At 50.9% G+C, this 23,188-nt stretch overlaps 2 protein-coding genes across 2 annotated transcripts in view; one reads left to right on the forward strand and one right to left on the reverse strand.

Annotated features, from left to right (window-relative positions):
• Positions 1 to 26: 26 nt before the first annotated feature.
• On the forward strand, positions 27 to 17,841 carry PYGB (glycogen phosphorylase B). The gene is made up of 20 exons (XM_027664589.1): positions 27 to 315; positions 2,493 to 2,594; positions 4,134 to 4,212; positions 5,037 to 5,140; positions 6,413 to 6,544; positions 8,960 to 9,071; positions 10,107 to 10,189; positions 11,076 to 11,219; positions 11,552 to 11,644; positions 11,755 to 11,901; positions 12,024 to 12,187; positions 12,509 to 12,623; positions 13,328 to 13,429; positions 13,560 to 13,707; positions 14,297 to 14,355; positions 15,062 to 15,203; positions 15,533 to 15,740; positions 16,161 to 16,295; positions 16,464 to 16,530; positions 16,773 to 17,841. The coding sequence occupies exons 1-20, from the start codon at positions 73 to 75 to the stop codon at positions 16,923 to 16,925; spliced, it is 2,532 nt and encodes an 843-aa protein (XP_027520390.1). The 5' UTR covers positions 27 to 72; the 3' UTR covers positions 16,926 to 17,841.
• A 613-nt stretch (positions 17,842 to 18,454) lies between these two features.
• ABHD12 (abhydrolase domain containing 12) overlaps positions 18,455 to 23,188 on the reverse strand; it is a 37,567-nt gene continuing 32,833 nt past the window's right edge. Inside the window, exons 9-13 of the mRNA XM_027664590.1 lie at positions 22,975 to 23,054; positions 22,092 to 22,174; positions 21,305 to 21,383; positions 20,904 to 21,031; positions 18,455 to 20,424 (exon numbers count right to left, since the gene is read on the reverse strand). Coding sequence (XP_027520391.1) covers positions 20,385 to 20,424; positions 20,904 to 21,031; positions 21,305 to 21,383; positions 22,092 to 22,174; positions 22,975 to 23,054 — 410 coding nt within the window. The 3' untranslated portion in view covers positions 18,455 to 20,384. The remainder of the gene's footprint in view (positions 20,425 to 20,903; positions 21,032 to 21,304; positions 21,384 to 22,091; positions 22,175 to 22,974; positions 23,055 to 23,188) is intronic.

Genomic DNA, 23,188 nt, shown 5'->3' on the forward strand with positions numbered 1-23,188 from the left:
GCCCCGGACCTGCCCCGGCCCCGGCTGCGGCAGCGGCAGCGGCGGAGCCGGCGGGGCGGCGGCGGCGGCGGGATGGCGGCGCCGCTGAGCGACGGGGACCGTCGGAAGCAGATCAGCGTGCGGGGCATCGCGGGGCTGGGGGACGTGGCGGAGGTGCGCAAGAGCTTCAACCGCCACCTCCACTTCACCCTCGTCAAGGACCGCAACGTCGCCACCCCCCGCGACTACTACTTCGCGCTGGCCCACACGGTGCGCGACCACCTGGTGGGGCGCTGGATCCGCACCCAGCAGCACTACTACGAGCGGGACCCCAAGGTGAGCGCCGGGGGGACAAGGGACTGGGGCGCGGCGGCTGTGCCTTCTTCGCAGGTGTCTCCGTGTCCCCCTGACGGGTGTCACTCCAGGCATGACCCATGGGCATTCCCTCAACCTTGTCTCTTGCGTGCACCTGGCTGTGGCTGTGGCCCCTTGTGCATCACCACGGCTCCTTGCCATGGCCGTGCCGCTCGTGCATCCTGCCATCTTCCCTGTGGGCATCCTCACGCTTGCATCCCTCACACTCTGCTGTGGCTGTGTCCCCCTGGGCATTGCCATGGCCATGTCCCCATGGCAGCATGGCCATGTCCCTTGAATGCACTTCACAGTGGCGGTGTCCTCATGAGCCTTGGCTCAGCCATGTCCCTCACACAGATCTTGCCATGGACATCACCATGGCTGTGTCCCTTGTGCAGTTTGCCATAACTGTGTCCCCACAAACTCTTTTGTAGTCTTGTCTCAATGAACCTTGCTGCAGCATTGTCCCCCCTCAAAAACCCCCATAACTGTGACCCCCTACGCCTTGTTGCAGCCATGTCCCCTGTGATCCCACTCTGAGCATGCCCTTCCATGGGCCTTGCTGGTGCTAAATCTTGTGCACACTTCACCGCGGCCACGTCCTGCACTGGCACTGCTGCGGTGGTGTCCCCTGTGGGCATCGTCACCTCCATATCTCAGCACATGCCTCAGCACAGCCATGTCCTGACTTCACTCCTGCAGAATATGCAGGCAGCTCGGCTTTGAGACCAGAGAGGAGTTTCTTGCCTTGTGAAAACCAGACAAGCTCTCCCAGGTAACCAAACCCTGGGGTTTCTTCCCACTTGTCAAGTCAGGACAGCGATGCTGGAGGAGCTGGGGGCTGCAGGACATTTAAATTGAGACCTGATCCAGCATTTGAGTGGAGAGCCACAGAGAGCAGGTACTAGGAAAGGCACATACCTTCCCCTTGTGCAGGCAGCTGCCTCCCTGAGTCAGCTCATTTCCCAATATTATGAATATTGCCTTGACACAAGAAGCAAAGTGCACTTTCACAGTGGAATGGCTGCACATACACTGGAAGTTACACTGGTGCACGGGGCTTTTATCCTTACTCACACAAATGTACCCTGATGTGTATTGCTGCAACAGAAGGAATTGTGCAGATCCCATAAAGGCTCAGAGGAGCTTGGAGCGAGTTTTCTTACTGTCCCCCACCCTTAGATTTTCATTAGGAATGTGTTTCTGTGGCAGACTGAAAGGGGCAGAGCATTTGTGCAATTGTGCAATGTTTTTGGTTTTTCTGATGAGCCCCAGGGAATAGACAGACCCTTTCAGACTCCCAGCAGAGGTGGCAGAGTGGGTAATCCTGCTGCTTAGCAGGGAAGGATCCAAGCTACAGTGGAAGGAGATTCAAGGGAAAGCACAATTTAAAGTCAGGTTATTGCTCTGTTAAAAATTCCTGTTTGTTTATAAAAATATCCACAGCAATAAATCTGAGTGAGGGCAAAAGTTTGCACAGCCTGTTTCTTATCCCACACACAGGCTTTCGTTAGCATTCGTGGCACAGACGCGGCTCCTCTCAAACTTGGAGGGTCACAACGGAGCAGCCTGTCGTGCACAGTTGTGCCAGGAACCCTGCCACCCTTGGGACAGTTTATTTGTTCAACAGGATGAAACATATGAAACTCAGTGTGGGGAGAACAGGAAGACCTATGTGATAGGAGTGCTGGAAAATTGCCAACAGGAAGGTGCTGGTCCTGGGCCCAGCCAGCCTGTGCAGGGCAGGGGTCTCACTCTGGCTTTCGGGAGGCTCTGGATCAGCTTCAGCCTAGCCTGGGAAAACTTTAAAAGCCCAGCGTAAACATCACCTCAGCTGAGCCTGACAGTGTATAAATATACTATTCAGGATCCTAGATAATTCTTGCCCTGAGTTAATTAGGGAAACACTTAACAGGCAGCGAGATTTTTCTATAGAAGGCTGTTGGCAGGGAGATGCGTGGCGGAGGCTTGGCCGCCATCCCGTGCAAGATTCTTCTGACAAACAACTGTGGTGCGTGGTGTTCAGGAGCAGGCGCCAAGAGCCAGTCTGGGAAGACATCCCTACTCTGGAAAATGCTTGGGTCTGCTCTTCATTTTAAGCAACTTTGGTGAAAGCAAACTGCTGTGCTGTGTGTAAGTGATTTGCTTTGCCTCCCCAGCGCATTTACTACCTGTCCCTGGAGTTCTACATGGGTCGCACTCTGCAGAACACCATGGTGAATTTGGGCCTGCAGAATGCTTGTGACGAAGCCATTTACCAGGTAAAGTCTTGGGGGTACCAGGGTCCCCCTGAGGTACTGGCTAACCTTTTCCATGCAGAGGCACGGGTATCTTTATTTCTCAGGGCTTTACTCTAAGATTGTGTTCTTTTGACTGTACGAAACGAGGCTTGGCTCTCTCTTAGTGTTTTTCATTCCCTGCAGAAGACAGTGTGGGGACCCTTGGTTGCCTTGGAGTTAGAGTACGGTTTTTTCAAACCACTGTTTTCCTGTAGTGAATGGGAAAATCCAGAAGTGTATACAGAAAACAACACCCAGTATCCCAAATGATTAGGGAGTCACAGGCTGCAAAGAGCTTTCCGTTAGCAGGAGAGAAGATTGCTTACCACAGGTGATGTAGACTGATAGGAGAAACTGGGCCAGAAGAGGAAACTGGAGCACCAAAACACCAAATTACATTTCATTTCACAAGGCACAGCAGCAGAGTTGCCAGAGAGAAGTTAATCATTGAGAAGGGAGAAAGGAGGGAAGTTCTTTACTTGAAGTAAAATGTAATCAGATGATTTCTAATTGGAAAAAGACACAGATTGGTATCACCAAGACAATCACAAATGTGAGGCCATGGTTACTTATATCGTTACTTGCAGCCATCTCTCAGCAGCTCAGTGACATTTTTTGGCAGAATGTGAGTTTTTTGGCTTTCTCACCCAAAGGCTTTATTTCTCCCTGCCTCTTCCCCCTGGCCCCAGGTGTGTTGGGAGGTGTCCTATCCGGCATGACTCTGTCAGTGAGAGAATTTGCCTCATTTTTGGTGTCCCCATCACTCTGTGCATGAGGCTTTCCCATCTTGTGGTTGCAGACCACTGAAGTCTGGGAAAACAGTTTGGGGAGCATCCACAGTGTTGGCTTAACAGCCTGCTGTCCCCCCTGGCACCAAGGTGAGATACTGCTGCCCTCCAGGAGGCAGCATCTTTTGACTCCTGGAGAGTCCTTGCTGCTGGCATGCTTAGCCTTCATCCGGCAGTGGCCCCCAGGCCAGAGAACAAACAGTGGATGCAGGCAACCACTTCCAGCAATGGACTGCGGCCAAGGAGCTCGACTGCAGGCTGGACAGGATATGGGAAGCACAGAGAGTAATTACCGCCAGCCTGGTCATGCCCTTTCTCAAGGACTTGATGGATGCAAGCAGAGGGATGACTTGCCCTGCTGGACTTGGGGGTCCCTTGCACACCAGCTTGACCATTCACCATCCTGTCTCCAATGGCGAGTTTGGTTGAAGGGCCTCCTGGCATGGGGGGTTGCCAGGGGATGAGTGTTTTGTTTGAAGTCTCTAAGGAAACCTAGTTCATAGGAAAGGGGTGTTTGATGATGTGCTAAATTGTTTCCCAATTAACTGGGCTGCCCGAGGACCAGGAGCTATTGAGATGCTTTGTGAGGAGTGGTGGGGACGGAGCAAAGACCCTGTGGGCTTAATTTCCCACAGTGTGGTTGGTTTTAGGATCTATGTTTGGCCTCCTCGGAGAACAGCTCAGGACATGGGTTTTGAGTGGTGACATGTTCTACTGTGGCTCTTTCCAATAGCTGGGTTTGGACTTGGAGGAGCTGGAAGAAATTGAAGAAGATGCTGGGCTGGGAAACGGAGGCCTGGGCCGCCTGGCAGGTAATACAGGGAGAGGGAAGCCCCCTTCTTTTACAGAGTGCACGGGGACCAAGGGTGGAAGCTGTCACACCCTCGCCGCTGCCTTCTGCCCTGCAGGCCTTCAGCAGTATGGTACCTTCATACCTGTTCCTGGCTGGCCAGAAACAAGCCCCCTCCACAGTGAGAGCATCCAGGAGATGTAGGTGTGTGTTCTGCAGCGCAGAAGGCAGGGCTGCGGCTGAAAGAGGCTGTTGGAGCCTTTCTCCTCACCTCTATGAGAAATTTCTCACTTCTCAGAGGCACTCAGCAGCTATCACAGAGACAGATTGTTGACTGCTATTTTAGTCTGCCTGTCCCATGGGACAACTGGAGATGAGACCTCCCCAGTGTGGAGTAAATGCTGGGGCTGATCTTTACCAGAGCTGCCAGGACTGAGAGCTGGAAAGGTTTCCTTTAGAAACAATGATAGTTAAGTAGCTGGTGGTGCAGTGAGATGGGGTCAGAAGCCCTGCTTTACTGGGCAGGCAGGCTTACAGCAAGGCATTAGCACCGCAGGCAAGTTTAGAAGAGCTCTCACTGCAACAAGGCTGGATTTAGTGTTTTAGTGACCTCTTCTTGCCACCAACAGTTTGGGGGGGTTCATGATGGCTTGGCAGGATGTACATAGGGTCCTGCTGCAGTCATTCTCCTTCTGTCCCTTCTGCACATAGATTTTCTCTGACTAATAAACATTTCCAGCAGCACTGGTTGTGGCAGCCCCTCACCTCCATGCACAGCACAGTGTAGCAAATGCAGCAAGAGAGGATTGAGGTTCCTTGCAGCATGACCCTGCTCTGCTCTTCCAGCCTGTTTCCTGGACTCCATGGCCACGCTGGGCCTGGCAGCATACGGTTATGGCATCCGCTACGAGTTCGGTATCTTCAATCAGAAGATTGTCGACGGTTGGCAGGTACGTTGGGAAACTCAGGTCAGCTCTTCTCCCTCTGTTTTATACTGCAGTGACCACCTCTGCCAGTGGACAAGGCCTGGCCACACAAAATGCACTGCAGTGCCTTGAGCTGCTCCTAAACTGGGCATATGAGTCCATCACTGGGCAAGATCATGTGGAACTTGAGCCACAGGGCATGGCTGAGACCGGAGGTCTCCCTGCCTGGGGCTCCATGACACAGCTGCAACAACTCCAGAGTCCCATCCAACCTGGCAGTGAGTGGGCAAGGAGTCAGACTAAGGATGGAGATGTGCCTAAATACCTCATGCAGGTGTCTGGTGAAGGATGGATTTGAACATAATGGAACATGGGCAAGTGCCTGGGGTGCTGCTGCTCCTGTGGGTTCCCTGGGTCACTGGCAGCAGAGTCTTAAACAGGGACTTTCCTGTAGCATTAGTGATCATAGTATTTTGTAGTGAAAATAGCTAAAATGCCCCAGCTGGCAGTTTTCCTTAGTGTATATCTGGAAGTTGTTTCCGTGAGGAGACATGCCTTGCTTCTGAGCATAAAGTACCTTTTCCCCCCTAAAATAGTGAGAGGTTTGAAGATTGTTTCTTCCTCCTTCTCCACAAAAAAGCTGCAATGCTAGACCCTATAAATGGTAAAAGCGGGGAAGAAAGCTTCTGCTGTATTTGACTTCATGTTACTTAAAAAAGAATGGGGGTGGTGGCATGCTGGGTTGTGGCTCAGAGCTGCCCTTCCCTCTCTCCTCCCCTTCCCAGCAGAGAAATGCCTCGAGGCACAAAGCATCTCTCCAAGTGCCTCAGCCCCTCTGGTTCCTGGATAACATCAACCTTGGTGACTCTAATGGGTTCACTTTGACTACATTGCCACTGTTACGAGCTGAGAGGAAAAACCCTCCCTGTTACAGACCTAGATTACAGAGGGTGACTTGTGGCCAGGAACAGCACCAATGGGTGCCACATCCCAAGTGTAACAATCAAACTGGATGTAAAGGCATGGAGACAGACTGAGTCCAGTGATCTGTGCAGTTTGGATGGCTTAAACCTGAACAGTGCTGCAAAGCCCATAGAGGCTGATTTATTTATACCAGTTGGGATGCAGACATCTAAGTTTTGGAAAGCCCAGCTGTCCTCTAGAGGCCTCTGCATATCCATTTTTAAAGCCAGCTTGCTAGAGCTTTGTTTTTAAACTGGTCTGCCTTCAGAGAGCCTTATTTAGCCTTCACTTGTAGACACAAGCCATCTGTTGAACCTCTTTTGCCTCTTGCAGGTGGAGGAGGCGGATGACTGGCTACGCTATGGCAATCCCTGGGAGAAAGCTCGCCCAGAGTACATGCTCCCTGTGCACTTCTACGGCCGTGTGGATCACACTCCTGAGGGTGTGAAGTGGATCGACACCCAGGTACCACCATCATCTGTGTCAGTGCTGGGCTGCAGACCAGGCAGGGTAGTGAGGAGGGGGAGCATCTGACCCTGGGCTGCCTGAGGGGTTCAGGCTTTGCTTCTCTCCCAGATTGGCAAGACTCTCTCTGTTACCCTTGCAATTATGAAAGTGACACTGTAGCCTAAATGATTTGAGGAAAAAAAATTTTTGTTGATTTGTTGCAGTAGGAATTGAGAAAAAAGAGGGATGATACTCAACAACTTCAGATCATTTGGGGCCTCCTTCCCTGCTGATCTCCAGGGTGAAACCCCACAGTCTTGGATGGATTTATGTTGGAGGACAAATTGGAGAACCCTGGCAGCTCTGCTAGATTCCTTCTGCACTGCTCCTGGCCACTGCTCACTCACACTCACTGGTTTTGCAGGTGGTTCTAGTGCTGCTGCTGTGGGTGGGCAATACCGTGGGTGTTTAACTGCTGTGATCAGAGCAAGTTCCTCTTTCCCAGACAAGCCCAAGTGGTAGAGTGCTGTCAGGGGAGGCTGGAGTTGTGGTTTCTAGTCTCCAGTCTGCCCGGAGGCCTTGTTTTGTGGCATTGTGGAGCGCAAATGCTCCTTCAGCCTCCCACACTTGAGGAAGTAGTGCTGTACTTCAGGAGCACGTGCTTGCTCAGGGCACAGGCTGCTGCATCACAGATGCATTCCCATCTCGCAGCTGAGGAAGGCAAGCTGTGAAGAGGCACAGGTCTATTAAGAGGATCAAAGATGCTTCAGCCTCTCCTGTGTAAGCAGTGCCCAGGATGGAGGAAGGAAGGATGATTAATTTCTCTGGGATTCGGGGATATGACCTAATCTTGTTCCTGTGATGTTCCAGCAGTCTCTCAGCCTGATGAGCCAGCTCGATTCATCCGAGGAGCTCACAGTCACAGAGCCCAGCCATTCTCTTCAGTGCCAAGAGCTGAAGCTCGGTTTCAGAGTCACCTGGGCCTGCTCAGAGGAGAAATAAACCAGGTCTTTTTCGAGGAGTCTGGTTGTCCAAGGCTGTGCAGTGACTTAGGCCACTCCCAGCACAAATAGTGCAAGGGTTCAACACCACAGCCCTGTGAATATCTTGGAGGCACTGTGCCAGAGCTCTCTGATCCCCGAATGCAGCAGGCATCCACCTGGGGACCGAGTGCCATTGCATTACAACATCTCTCTCTTCTGGTCCTAATGGTTGTCCAGGGTTTCAGGGATCCCAAACATTGCTTCCTACAAGGAAGTGAATTTTCAGATAGTGCTGTTAAGGGAACAAGTTGGAAAGGCTCAAAAAACCCAAAGACACAGTCTCCAAATATAGCATTGCTGAGTTCATGTGATGTGTGCCCCAGTCTCTGGGCAGGCTCTCTGCCTGCTTCTGTGTTCAGAGCTGGTAATAGCAGCTTGAGCTCTTGCTGATCCCAGAGGAGATGTGTTGCTGATGCCAGCACAAAGAGGCTGTTCAGGACCATAATACTGAGTTTTCCCTGCTCTCTGAACGCAGCTTCTCCAGTTCTCTGCTGCTTCTCACATCTTGGGGACAGTCTCTGCCTGGTGTTCCATTAGATTGACTTGTTTAGGAGGATGCTGGCTCTCTTTGCCAGTGTCAGAGAGGAGGCCCGGGCTTCGTGCTGCAGGATCAGGGTCTTGCTCTGCAAGTACCATTCAGCTCTGCTGACATAAGCCCTTGGCCTCTTTGTTCCAGGCTGAGTTCAGGGTGCCTCGCCTTCTTGGCAATAGGTCTGGAGGCACACAGGTGTTGGCACATCAGTGTGCTTGTAAACACACTCATGCCTTGCTTAGCTAGTGTAATCTGAGCTGGAAGCCCCAGTGTTACTCCCTGTAGACATGTGTACAGGATCTTGAGGCTTAAGCATCATCTGTAAACTGCACAAATAGTTTCACACTCACTTTCAGTTCAGGTGTTGGAGATCTGAGTGAATTTATCCAGGCAGGTTCCACAAACCCTGAATCACTCTGGGGATGGTGCTGCAGTGGAAGGGTTAGCTGGCAGGTTGCAGAAAGCTAATGGGCAGGATTCAGGCTGTGGAGTTTATCCCACGTGGAAACACAAAGGTCCTGGCTGCCCAGGCTCTACCCCAGCACAGAGAATCACAGTGGGCAGCTGAGGATGCTTGCTCTGATCAATAACTAATAGGTACTCCAGATGGTACAGGAAGGTCAGCAGGCTACTTGAAACTCTCTTTGGCATTTCACTGATGGGCTTGTAACTCCAGTTGGTGCCCATGATACCATGAAAGTCTGTGAAGCTCAGCAGGAGTGTTTTAGTGAGGTGAGGTTCTTACCACAACCAGTTGTCTGTGTCCTCTGGATTCTTCCTGCAGGGGTTTCAGCCACTTTCCTGCCTTCTCCGAGGCTATTGTGCTGCTAACCAGAGGGGGATACTGTCCTTTTGCAGGTTGTCCTTGCTATGCCTTACGACACACCAGTACCAGGATACAAGAACAACACTGTGAACACCATGAGGCTGTGGTCTGCGAAGGCACCCAATGACTTCAACCTCCAGGAGTGTAAGTGCTGTCCCTCCACAGCCTCTCTTCTGGCCAGGCTGGAACACAGTTGTTCCTGCGTGCATGGCACCTGGCACAGCACTACCCATCTGGCCTGCTTTATCTATATCTCCTAGCTGCCTCCAAAACAGAGCACTGTGTGCACATCCATGGATCACACTATCCCCAACTACTTCCAGAGCCCTCATGTACCAGGACACCCATCCTTTCTCCTTTCATCTCCATCACACTTACCATGCTCTCACAACCTGCCCTATGCCTTCCCCCAGTCCACCTGCTACTGGATTCCCTACATCACCAAATGAGCTGCAAACTTTCTATGTAGGGTCATTTTCTGTGCAGTGCTGATGGAAAAAAGCAGCACAGCCCACCTTACCGTTGGTTTGCTTTAGGTGCATTTTCCAGGCTTTAATTGCAGTGCTGAAGAGCAGATATAGGGCAGCTAACACACCAAATGTCAGTGCTAGTCTGTTACAGAAGGGGAAGGTTTTAGATTAGACTGATTTGATTTATTCTTCCATGCTGTCAAGTGCAGAGATTTGTGTGTCCAAGCAGCCTTGCCAGGAGAACTTGTGTGGGGGACATGGGGTAACAGCTCCTGAGTCTCCTCAGTTCTTGATCGGCAGTTGTGAGCTGGGTTTTGATGAGCCTGTTCTACCCTTTAGGAGCTGAGTGTGACTGTGGTGTTTATGCTTCTTTGCCCACCTGCATTTCTCCTTAGTTCTTAAGCAAGATGACTGATGGCTCAGTTCCTTCTTTTGCCTTCTCTGGCTGCTATCTGACTTCAGTTTCTGTCTGTCCTTCCTGATATGTGTGTCTTGAGAAGCACATGGAGATGTGCCTTTCTCTTGTCCCATCTCCTCCTGTCACTCTGGTGCCCTTCACACACGTACATTCCTGTTATATTCCATTAATTCCAGCCTGAATAGTCATGTTACAAAATCTCTCTCTGAGCGAAAAGTGCAGCGTCAGGGACCTACCTACCTGAATCTCTATGGCTGCTGGAGTGCTGTGTGTATTTCTCTCTTGCTGCAGTCAATATGGGTGACTACATCGAGGCGGTATTGGACAGAAACCTGGCAGAAAACATATCCAGAGTCCTGTACCCAAATGATAATGTGAGTGACTCTCTTGCCTCTCTTCCCTGTTGCTCAGAATCATCTTTCCTGCAGGTTCCTTGCATCTCCTTGTTTGCAAGCAACTGGAAGGTCATGGCCACCTGATGTTTATTGTTTTGGTTTAATACAATAGGTTGTCCCTGTAATTTCCAATGAACACACAATGCTCTGCAGGCTCTAGAGGGTCTCTGGTAACTGATAGCAGTTAAGAGTCTGGCCCAGATTGTGTAGCTGCTCTGTTCCCTGCTGCAAGGGAAGACATATTACTCCTTCAACTTGAAGGCCTATGCCAATTTATATAGGGAGGACTCGTTCCATTCTCAGTTCAAGGGATTTCTCGCTGTAGGGGCTGTCCCAGGCCAAGCACTCGCTGGATACTGGGTCCAAAAGGGAAGAACCCTCACTATCTAGTCATGGGTTAACATCTGTGCTGGAAAAGCTCATCATCCCCTGCACTTTACCCTGCACTCTTTCATTCATGCTGGTGCTTTAAAATAGACCAGCATAGTGTATGTGAGAGGCAGCTGGTGTGTCCAGAGACACACTCCTGGTTCCTGGCTATTGCAGGGAGCCCAAAATCCTTTATCCAAAAACCCTGCAAAGGATCTTGCAGCAAGGGAGGGAGCTGTGCTGGCTCTGTAGGAGTAGCATGGATGTGGTGCTCTCTCTGGGGGCAGCTGTTTGAAATGCCAAGCCCCTTGTCAGTCCCTGCAGCTGCTGTCCCCATCAGAGACATATGAGAAACATCCACATTTGCCCTGATGGGATGCTGAACTTGTGAGGCCTGTTAGGAAGCCCATCAGAGTGGATAGGAGCATCTCCAGGGGTTTGGCTGCCAAGTGGGTATGGGTGTGGCAGCTGCAGCACTAATGGCTGTTCTTTGCAGTTCTTTGAAGGCAAGGAGCTGCGGCTGAAGCAGGAGTACTTTGTGGTGGCTGCCACCCTCCAGGACATCATCCGCCGCTTTAAGTCCTCCAAATTTGGGTGTCGAGACCCTGTGAGAACATGCTTTGAAACCTTTCCAGACAAGGTGAGTCTGTGGTCAGAGGGTTGGGGGACGTTCCAGCCAGACCTTACATGAGGGAAAGCAGGACACTCAGGACCAAATGTATACAAACATGTATACAAACACCCTGGCAATTGGGTTGTAAAACAGATGAACTCTGGGCCTATTTTCCCAGGGGAAATTTGCAATTTGGAGCAAAACTTGAAAAGTTTGAGTAGCTCCATTACTGAGAGCTCTGGCTGTTTCTGGGGGGTGTGTGTCACAAGAAGAGACTTGGGGCTGACCCTCATGCCAAACCTATGCACTGTCACAGTCCTATCACTGCCAGAACTGAGACCAGCAAGTCTGTGTTGCAGGTGGCTATTCAGCTAAATGACACCCACCCTGCCTTGTCCATACCAGAGCTCATGAGGATTCTTGTGGATGTGGAGAAAGTGGACTGGGACAAGGTAAGCAGAGCTGGGAGGTCTGTGGAGAACCTTTCAGGGGAAAGAGGAGGGGATTTCCTTTCCCCTCTTGGCCTGGACACGTGTATGTTAACCTGCTGTTTGTAACACAGGCCTGGGAGATCACAAAACGGACCTGTGCCTACACCAACCACACTGTGCTGCCTGAAGCCCTGGAGCGCTGGCCGGTCTCCATGTTTGAAAAGTTGCTGCCGCGTCACCTGGAGATCATTTATGCCCTCAACCAAATGCATCTCGATGTAAGGGACGGGGCTGGTCACAGGCTGTGGGAACTCAGGGGGTCTTGATCTGACCATCCTTAGGATGGGAATGCTCCTAGGTCCTATGGCTGCGTCACTAACGTCCCTTTCCCTGCCTGCAGCGTGTGGCAGCTCTTTACCCAGGGGACATTGACCGTCTCCGGAGGATGTCGGTGATCGAGGAAGGAGACTGCAAACGAATTAACATGGCACACCTCTGCGTGATTGGCTCCCATGCAGTCAACGGCGTGGCCCGCATCCACTCAGACATCGTGAAGAACTCAGTGTGAGTTGGGGGACGCTCAAGGCATGCACCCTCTCCACTCACTGGGTTTTGCCTGCAAGCTGTGGAGGGCTTGCTGGGGCCATTAGGTGTCCAGGTCTGTTTTGGCTGCCTTGCTGGATATGGCAGGCTGGGGAGACTCTCTCCCTTTAGAGCTGGTGAAACTCTTGGCAGTACAGCTGAGGAAGGGGGCGAGAGGCAGCAGAGTTCACACCTGTAACAGGGAGATCAACAGGGTCTGCCCTGAGTCAGGAGCACACACAGTGGGAGCCCAGCTGAAGCTTTGGGTGGTGGTGGGTGGTTCAGAGCTCCCTGATGTTCCAGATTCAAGGATTTCTATGAGCTGGAGCCAGAGAAGTTTCAGAACAAGACCAATGGGATCACACCGAGGCGCTGGCTCCTGCTGTGCAACCCAGGACTGGCTGACATTATTGCTGAGGTGAGTCATATGTGAAGTGAGAGGCTGAGCCTGATCCGTTTGATCACCTCTTCTTGTGGTCTGATCAGACCCAAGGCTGACACCTGGCAGGTGTGTGTGAGGACAGCCTGGGAGGTGCACACCTGCGGTACGTGTAGGTGTGAGGTTGGCCGGGCTTTAAAATTGATGATGAAGAGTTGGCGAAAAAAAGCTGCAGAAATTTGGATCTGGTCCCTGCCCTTGCAGTGACTATGCACTGTCACACTGTCAGCAAAAGCGTGCAGCTTCATAGGCACATGGAGCTCCCTTGGAGCCCCAGCCCCAGTTCTGTTCCCTCTGTTTCCAGGCCCTTTAGCACAGGTTTTTACTTCACCCTGCAACATGCCATGGCTGAATATCATCCTGTAATTAAATGTATGTTCATGTCGTGCCCATCTGTTTCTCCAGCTTCCAGGAGGCCCTAGCACATGTGCATGCATCCTCCTTCCTCCCACTAAAGCTCTTTAAGAGGAGGCTTCTTTGAGTTTTTCCAAGTGCCCCATTTCCATTGGGCTCCCTGATGACACAGAGAAGTAACCTCATCATAAAACTTTGCCCCTTTTCCTGGTCACACTGCATCTTCCAGTTCCCAGTGGGACTGTGTCATCTCTGTTGGGGAAGTGCAGTTGTGGACGGGGTGAAGTGCCTCATGGGTAGGACATTCCTCTCTTGGTTTGTTCTTTTAGAAAATTGGGGAAGGCTTTATCACAGATCTGAGCCAGCTGAAGAAGCTACTGGATTTCATCAATAACGAGACTTTTATCAGGGACGTGGCAAAAGTCAAACAGGTAATGTGCACTGGAGGTGGGGTGGGCGGAAGAAGGCTAAAGGCACCATGCTCCCAGGAACATCCCAGCAGCAAATACTTCTGATGCAAGCCCTGAGAACCCATGCCTATTTCTCGTATTTTTTTACCAGGAGAACAAGCTGAAGTTTGCAGCCTACTTGGAGGAGCAGTACAAAGTGAAGATCAACCCTTCATCCATGTTTGATGTTCAGGTCAAGCGAATCCATGAGTACAAGCGGCAACTACTGAACTGCCTGCATGCCATCACCCTCTACAACCGTAAGTCCTGCCTGGGCTGGTACATAAGGAGCGTTCCCCAACCTCTCACTGCCAGGCTCCCCATGTAAAACTGTGGCAGCTGATGGCCAGGGACTCCTGCGCCTACCTCTGCCCTCCTGTCATGAAGGGCTTCTCTCCAGGAGGGAATGAATACAAAATGTCTGAAGGGTCATACAGAGCTCTGAGGAAAAGCTCACAGCCCACATCTCCAGCCCAGCTGGTGCCCAGGTAACCCCTACACCTGTTCTGCAGGTGTTGAGACTGACCTGATGCAAGTTAAAGTCTCACTTCCCAGTGTATATTTTGGGCCTCTGCCCATTCCCTAAGGGAGGCAAGTCATTTGAGCTCTGCATTGTGCTAGCTTGAGTAGTTCTTCAAGGATTCTGCAACCAATTTTCACCCACTACAGCTCCAGCAGATGTCTGGTTGGCTTCAGAGTCCTGCAAGTTTGATGGGTCCTTGTGACATGGGCTGAGATCCCGGCCCACCTCTGATGCATGCAGTTGTGAAGATTTTTTTATTATTTTTTAAGATCAAAATTGACCTTTCAAATTTGAAAAATTTTGAAGAAAGGTCCCTGCTCTTTCAGGCATCAGAAGTAATCCATCCAAATCCTGTGTGCCCAGGACTATTATGATTGGAGGAAAGGTAAATGCGTTCCAGACTCGGTGCATGCATGGCTCAGTGAGGGTGTGGGGAAGGTACTGTCCCCTTTCTGTGGCTTGGCGGGGCCCACTGTAGGTTACCCAGTGTGTGTCTGCTGTTGGGCTCCTCAGGAAACGCCTCGACAAACTAACTGGATTGAGCAAGGCCCCATCACTGTTTCCCCGTGGCTCAGGACTTCTCCCATGAGGGTGTTTTTGCTAAATCATGGCTGGGAGAATTAGGATTGTTCAGTTTGGAGAAGAGAAGGCTCTGGGGAGACATTATTGCAGTCTTTCAGTGCTTGAAGGGGGCTTTTTAACAAAGATGGAGACAAACTTTATAGCAGGGCCTGTTGCAATGAGGGAGAGTAGTTTTAAACTGAAGAAGGATCAGTTTACATTAGATCTAAAGTGTAAAGTTTTTACAATGAATGTGAGCAGGTTGCCCAGAGGTGGCAGATGCTCTATCCCTGGAAACATTCAGGTTGGAGGAGGCTCTCAGCAACCTAGTCTAGTTGAAGATGTCCCTGCTTATTGCAGGGAGGTTGGACTAGATGGCCTTTAAAAGTCCCTTCCAGCCCAAACCATTCTATGATTCTCTGTGGACAGCAGAGGTCAGGCCCAGACTCTCCCTGCAGTGAGGACCCACGCTGGTATCTCTCATGCTCTGCTTTATAAGCCTTCACCATTTCTGGGCTGCTCTTCTTCAGGCAGCTCCTGGCTACCACATGGCCAAGATGATCATCAAACTTATCACATCCGTTGGTGATGTCATCAACAACGATCCCTATGTGGGAGACAAGCTCAAGGTCATCTTCCTGGAGAATTACCGGGTATCCTTGGCCGAGAAGGGTATGTCTGGTCTTGTGTAAGCATATGTCAGGAGTTGGGCATGTCCCAGCTAAGCCCAGGAACTGGCTGGCCTAAGAGGCTGTTATGGCAGGACAGCTGGCTGTCCCCTAGGAACGGCCTGAGGGTTCCACAAAGGTCGGGAAGCCAGCTTTCTGCACGAGTGACAGCAACTGCATGGGGTCATGGCAAAGCTGAGCCTGGCCCCAAAGTCATGCTGTTTGGGCTGAGGTTGAGGTCAGAAGGGCCACTAGCAGATGTCCAGGCTTGTCCTGGTTGTGGGGAGCTGCAGTGTACCAAGGATTAACTCCTACCTCTCTCGCACCCGGCAGTGATCCCAGCAGCGGATCTCTCCCAGCAGATCTCCACAGCCGGCACAGAGGCCTCAGGTACTGGCAACATGAAGTTCATGGTGAACGGGGCCCTCACCATTGGGACCATGGATGGGGCCAACGTGGAGATGGCTGAGGAGGCAGGCGAAGAAAACCTCTTCATATTTGGCATGCGGGTGGAGGATGTGGAGGCCCTGGATCGTAAAGGGTTGGTACATGCCAGGGCTTTTCAGATACAGGTCCCAGCTCTGGCAGGGAGAGCCATGTTCTCTGGGAGGGACACCTTCCTCCCTGGGCAGCTCTGGAGCAGGAAAAAACAGGGGGCTGGAGGCAGCCTCTGTCTGGGGCTGGGCTGTGGATGGTCCATCAGGGATGCAGCTTGTCCAGAGCACAGTGGCTGTGAATGGGACATTAAGTCTGGGCAAAAAGTGTTTCAGGCACTGCTACTGGTCTAGAAGCCACTAGCAGGGTGCTCTGATGGACACACCCAGGAACAAGTCTCCTCACTCAGGAGCCATACAACATCCTTACCTGCCCTCCATGCCCCTGGAGAAGTCAGGTTCTGCTCTCCGGGTGCTGGGCCCCAGGAAGAGCATCAGTTCCTACAGCCCGTCTCTGCTGGGCACAGGTACAACGCCCGGGAGTACTATGAGCGCCTGCCAGAGCTGCGACAGGCCATTGACCAGATCAGCAGCGGTTTCTTCTCCCCTCGAGACCCTGGTTGCTTCAGGGATGTCGTGAACATGCTCATGTACCATGACAGGTGAGTGCTGGGAAGCATTCCCTTTGGTGGGCTGCACTCAGCCTGCTTTAGCCTCCTTCCCCGCTGGCCTGGGTCCTCCTGCACAGGGGCTGAGCCTTGCCTGCCCCCAGGAAGATGTCTGTCCTTCCCAGAAGGCAAAGCCCAGCCCTACTCTGCTTTGGGTTTCAGGTTTAAGGTGTTTGCAGATTATGAGGCCTACATTAAATGCCAAGGTCAAGTGGACCAGCTATTCATGGTAAGACATGCCTGTTACTGAGTGGGAGGGATGGGGTCTTTGGCCAAGGCAGTAGAGCGGGAGCCCTTCTCACAGACACCACAGTGTGTGGGCATGGGGCAGGGCAAGGCAGGTTTTGCTGCTTTGGCAGCCCCACACCATGGCATTGAAATCAGTCAGGTCTGCACAGCCAGTGCCCTGCAACACTGCGAGCCGGGACAGAGCTGGGTAAGGGACTGACTGCTGACATTGCCTCTCCTCAGGATCCCCGCGAGTGGACTAGGAAAGTCATCAGGAACATTGCGTGCTCGGGCAAGTTCTCCAGTGACAGGACCATCACAGAGTATGCCCAGGAAATCTGGGGTGTGGAGCCATCTGCCACAAAAATCCCCCCACCCAACCTCCCCCGAGATTGATGCACGCACAGAGGGAAGGAAGGAGGAATAGGCTCCCAGCCCAGGAAGCCTCACCACCAGTCAGATGGGCTCAGCTCTGCAGAACCAAGGCCTTTCCCTCAGGGGGCAGATGGATGCTGTGAGGAGGAGCCCTGACTGAGGAACAACAGCTGGGGGACATGAGAAAGGACCTTGTGTTTGCACCCATGTATCCAACCTGCATGTGCTGCATAGTGCTTTTAGTGAGATGACCATGGATAAGTCTTCCAAGCTGTGCTCCATGCTTAACAAGGGCTTTCCAACTAAACCCTCCCCTCAACCCCTGCCTGGAAGGGCCTGGCCTCCTTGACCCTGCCCCACAAGCAGGATTAGCCAAAACAGAGCGCCTGTCTTGCATCCTCCTCTGGGGGTCTGCCAGGACCAAAACTAGAGGAGGGAGAAACCACTCTGCCTCCCAGGCCAACCCCTTCCCCAGTAACACCTACAGAAGGTGGGGCTGGCTGCTAAAGCAGTTGGGCCCAGGGCAGTCACCAATGTCAAACACTGCCACAAGAAGGAGAGCCTGGGATCAGCAACTTCCTTGCCACAGAGCTTACCATAGTTTCCTGCCACACCTCTTTGCTAACTAAAGGCCCAGTAACCAAGCCACTCCAAGGATTTTTAGGTTCCATATCTGCATAGAGAGGGCCACCAGAGCCACCACTGCCAGGTGGGTGGCTGATCTTTCTGGTTCTTGGCTCTCCAGGTACAGCTGTGGGCTGGGTGCTACCCAGGGGGTGAACATGGATCACATCTCTGGCATTCCTCCACAGCAGGGTCATGCTGTTCCACGTGTCCCTCCCAGTGCTGGGGTCAGAGTTTAACACCCATAGTGCAGCATAGTGCACCAGTACTCCCCTGTGTGACACCAGATCATTAAAACAACCTGAACACCTGCTGGTTTGACTTTGGACTGACTTGTGACTACTCCACACCTCTGGGTTCAGGTTGCAACAAGTTCAGGCCATGATTCCCGAATTGATGCTGTCCTTCCCCAGCTGTGGCTTCATGGGATGTGGTCCCGTGCAGCTGACGGCATGCTGGGGTGCTGGCACCATCGTGGGGGCAACATGCCTGTGGTCAGTCTTGCTCAGGGCGTGCAGGAGGAAGTTGATACCAGTGGCTGTACTAGGCTAACTCCAGCCAAAGCTATTTACTGGTACCCCAGGCATGCTGACTATACGCACTGGGATGGGGGTCGCTGTGTTGGGTTTACCCTGCAAATGGCACACAGGGCTCCTGTACTAGAAATCTCACAGGCAGCTCCCATTTCCCCCATTTCCTCTGAAGAAGCAGAGCCTCAGCTGCAGACAGACTACAAGCACAGACCCTCTGGGCTCCAGGAGAGCCATTTTCCCAGAGCTGGAAGCAGCCACAAAGATTTGCCCAGTCCCGGCTGCAAGCTCACCTCCCACACACAACCCTACAGCAGCCTTGCCATGCCCCTGACAACACTGACCTGTTCAACCGGGGAAGAAGTCCCAAAACCTGCCAGATAAAACTGGTAAAGCTGAAGTGATCAGCAGTCAATGCCTTTATTAAAACTACACCACTTTTAGATAAACATTTCAGTTTAAATTTCCAAGCATATCACTGGCCTACTAACAGGAATGGTGGTGTTGGAATCACCCACACCAGCAGTTCTCATGCTGGACTCCCAGCTCTGTCCCACAGGGGGAAGGCAGTCAGCCAGGCCCCAGCTCAGGCTGCACTTTGCCCCAAGCCAGCTGCCAGCAGCAGCATTAACTGGAATGTGTATGTTACTCTCCAGAGCCAGGTAATTGTTTCTCTTCTGTCAGTGCAATAAATTATGTTTGATGCACTTGTATTTAAGTGACACAGCTAGCTTATGAGTATCACGGGTCAGAAACCTCTGGGACAACCACGCTAATGGCAGAATAATCTTGGTACAAGAACAAGCTAGTGTCTCTTTTGCAACTAGTATGAGCCTGCAGATATAACTGGGATGCATGCTGAGCAGTTTATACTATGCTGTACACCCCTGAACAGACCCTTGAGGCAGCACAATTCACTCTGAGCACTAATGACTAAACCTACAGCACCTGGTACTGTCTGTATGGACTGATGGGTGGCAGGGCCAGATCCTAGTGAGTCAGTGTATGACCCTCTCCCATCTCAGAGCTCTTCAGTGGCATAAACCAGCCCCTGTTCTAGCCTCAAGCAGGGCAAGGACATCCCCAGAACCTCTCCCTATGAGAAAGGCTCATTTCCACTTCTGTCTCCTGGATAATGTGCTCCGGCCATGGCTGTCAGAGGGGCTGAGACGTGCTACTGGGAGTGCACAGAAGGGAGGGGAAGGGAGAGATGGGGAGCAACACCCCAGATTTATTTTTGCATCAAGAACTACATACCACTGCCTCCTTTTAACTACAGTGGAACAGCATTGCTACCAGGAACCAGAAAACTTGACCTAAGGAGTTAAAAAGTAGTTGATGGAAAAAAAAAACAAAAACCCTTGTCCTTCCCATCAGAAAAGGAAGCACGTGGCTGTCTGGGTGAGTACAGGAAAAATGGAAGACATCCATTCCCACAGCCTGGGCACACACTGTTCATGGAAGGGGAGATCAAACAAAAAAGTAATCTCATGCTTTCTGGCTTAAACACTCAAGTTTGCAATTTATATACATATGTCATTTCAATCCTAACAGGAAGTGCATGTGAAGAAGGGGCGGAGGTCCACAGAGCATTGCAAGATGGGAGGAGAAATGATGTTCACAAGGAAAAGGGTATAGGAAAGATAAAAGGGCACTAACCTTTCCCATTAAATAGATGTTTCAAATGGAATAACAAAAAAAAAAAAAGCCTTTCATTTTATTTCCAAATGTCTTCAATTACCCCAACACTTGCAGCACATTGTGACTGAAGAGCTAAATAAAAATACCTCTCACTACCTGGATCTTCCACATATTTGTAATTACAGCCACTTACCAAAAAGGAAAGGCAAAACATTTTCTAGAAAGAGAACACCTCAAACCTAAGCAGGACAACTGTGGTATGGAGATGTGGCAAAAGCCATTCACCTACAAATGAATCTCTACATGATCCAAAACCAGCAGCAATGTTTAAAAGTGAAACAAATATCCTTGGTCATGACACAGTGTCCTAGGAACATCTGTCCTCAGTGGTACCACGTTGGAATGGCCAGACTTTGCTGTGCTGAGGTTTTTCATGATTTGGTACTGGCTCCTGGGTTGTTATCACCCCTCCATCCGTGTCAAAAAAAGAAGCCAACAACTTCCTCTGCCGTCACAGGTGCTGGAGTTGCCAAGGGTACACATCAGGACTGAAGTGGAAATCCCTGACCTTCTCTAATGCCAGGGATGGAAGAATGGCAGACTGACCCACAGGGAGCAGGGAAGAAAAGGAGAGAGAGAAAGGAAGAAAGAAAGGAAAATCTCTGTGCTGACAAGCAGCCATTCTTCAGTGATGATGCTCATGTTCAGATTTTCCCAGGAATTCCCTAGGAAAGAAAATGACACAGCAGTGACACTCAGCTCTCCTATACTGGTGCATGCTACACCCTGCAGGTCTTCTCATTCCCCTGGCAAATACTATGGCTCAAGCATTTGCAGCTTGAGCTGCACAGGGGACAGCACTGAGCTTTGCTCTCACGCCCCATCAGTGGTTCCCATTAAAAGAGCCAAGCTGAAGCAACTGCTCTGCAAAGAGCTCCTCCAGAGTATCCAGCTTACAGCAGAGACACGCCACAGGGAAGCGTTCTCAGATTTCTGTGGCTCCCCTTCCCAAAACCTGCCTTGCAAGGAGGTGGAGAGCTCTGACCCTGTGCTAAGCCAGCCCAAGTATCTCACCCACTCTGGAGGCCAAAGGGCCTCTAGCTGCCCAATACACATCTCTCTTACACATGGGTGCACGTCATCGTAAGCCCCAAGCCCCAGCCCCCCCTAAGGCAGGGGTGACCCCGGTCAGCCGGGCTGTTACCGCAGTATTCGAGGTAGCTCTGGACTCCTGTAGATGTACTTGTGCCGGTAGCCGAGGTCTGTGTGGAACGGAACAAACTGCACCTTGTAGTCTCGGAAACTCCGTGATGTTGCAGCGATGTTGTAAAGCTGAATGCAAGGGGAGGCAGGTGAGGGTTGTGTGTTACTCCAAACCTGCATCCCTCTCAGGGTTGGGTTATGGGCCCTGGCTTGAGCAGCTTTGATAGCTCTAGCTTCATTTCATTACTGATTTGCCACCTCCAACAGCACAGAATCTGCAGTCCCTTTGGGCTATGTGTTTCTACATACACCTTTCTATTGCTGACTTTTTGCCTAGTTGGGATGTCGTTCTATCCATACCCGTTCCTCCCACCAGATCAGTTTGCAGAGCCACATGTGTACCTTTTTTCCCAGATGAAATGGTACCACTGGATCATCCTCAGCGTGAAGGATGAGCAGCGAACAGGAAATGTATTTCACACTGTAAAACAGACAATGTCACAAAGGCTTAGAGCAATCCCATCGTTCTCTAACACTAACACATGTGCATTTTTAAGAAAACTTTAATGACAAACACATCCTGTGGGTTAAGTGCAATTCAAAACACTTATTCAAAACACACCATTCATTTGATCTGTAGAAAATTTACTAATGAAAGGCATCGTCATAAAAACTATTGGCTGCTTATACCAGAGAAAAGTGGCTCAAGACACTGTAAAGCATAATCCCCACCAAGGTCTTCTTTCATTTCACTACTGGAAACTCACAAATACTCAGACTCTTCAATCAAAGACTCAGTGAAAAGAGATAATGTGATTACAGGCAAGGTGGCTTATGCAAATGCACAGCAAAGAAATCTTCCCAAACCTTTCAGGTTCCAATGCTACTGTTTAATGTGTAACATGCACTTGAAAAGCATAAATCACATGAACCAAATCTGCATATCCCCGAGTAGTCTCTTTGCTCTCTGTTGCATCTGTTCTTATCAAGAACAATTAAAAAAGAAAGAACTTCACAGTGCAAAGTTGTGCTGCTCTCAGGGCTGTGAGAGCAACTGAAATCACTTCAGCAAGTGTAATGCTGCAACACATTAAAAAGAAAAAAGAAGGCAGTCTGCTGTCTATCCTACTTGATGCTTGCCATAGCTCACTGCAGCCACAGCTGAAACCCTAACAAAGAAGGAACTCACTTCTCATCGTTTGCAAATTTAATTCCACTTGTCGTGATGGGGTCAAGGAAGAACCAGTCAAACCCAGGGAAGTATCTGTATATCTGAGAGGAAAAATGTGCATTAGTGGCAGGACAGTTATATGAACAGCAGTAACAGGGCAGGCCATTGCCATCCTGGTAACATCCCTTGCCTGCTGACTGCACTCTCTGCAGTGAGATGGCCCAAGTTTCCACCAGCGTTATTTTTCCTCCAGTGTTTCAGGCTCATCTTACCAGCCTGCTCAGGAGCAGGCACTTCAGGTGCTTGCATGGTCAAGGTCTCTATGAATCATGCAGGACTGCTGGCAACAGTCTTCCTGGAAGAGCTTTAGCCCAGGGCACCTCAGCCAGCCTGGCTGCATCCCACACCTGGAGTGGGTGTCTGCTCAATTTGCTCCCATGCTGGATGGAAGAGGTGGCCACATTAGGGTGAACTCAACAGGGAAACCACATAAGTGCAAAGGATCCACATGGATGGGGTAGAGACCAAGAGAAGCCCACCTGTGTCATTGCTTTGCTCACACCCACAGAATAGCCTCCTGCAACAGAGAAGCTACAACACAAAAAGAACGGGCTGTTCACTGCTGAGAGCAGAGTTTATCTTAACCCTCCCTAAATTTACTGCCCTTTCTGATCCCAGTTTCTGTTTTCTTTCAGCAGGCTCCATACACGGCTCTGGTACTGCTTATTGTACTAGGGTTCCCAGGAGTTGTATTAAGTGTAGCTCTTTACCCCTGATGTTTATTGATATCACTTCTGCCCCACAAGCCATGCAGTTAGCTCAGTCACAGCACTTCTGATGGTTAATTTCTAAGCATACAATTAATTACATGCCACTAGTGCAAGAGTCACTGTGTACTTGCCACAGAAAAGGGGTGACTTCGTGCCTCCTCCCGTATGTTGGTGAATGGAGATTCCAGTATCAGGGCATCCGGGGGCGTTTCTGAAAAGCCGAAGGCAATGTGCTGAAATGTAGGGGTGCAGATAGCCAACAAGGTCAGGGTCTGCCTTATGAGAGCAGCTGCCACCACAATGCACCAAGAACAGCTTTGTCACAACCCCAAATGTATCTGGGAC

This window comes from Corapipo altera, unplaced genomic scaffold, assembly GCF_003945725.1.
Source record: "Corapipo altera isolate COAL_440 unplaced genomic scaffold, ASM394572v1 76, whole genome shotgun sequence".
In the NCBI taxonomy this organism is placed as follows: Eukaryota; Metazoa; Chordata; class Aves; order Passeriformes; family Pipridae; genus Corapipo; species Corapipo altera.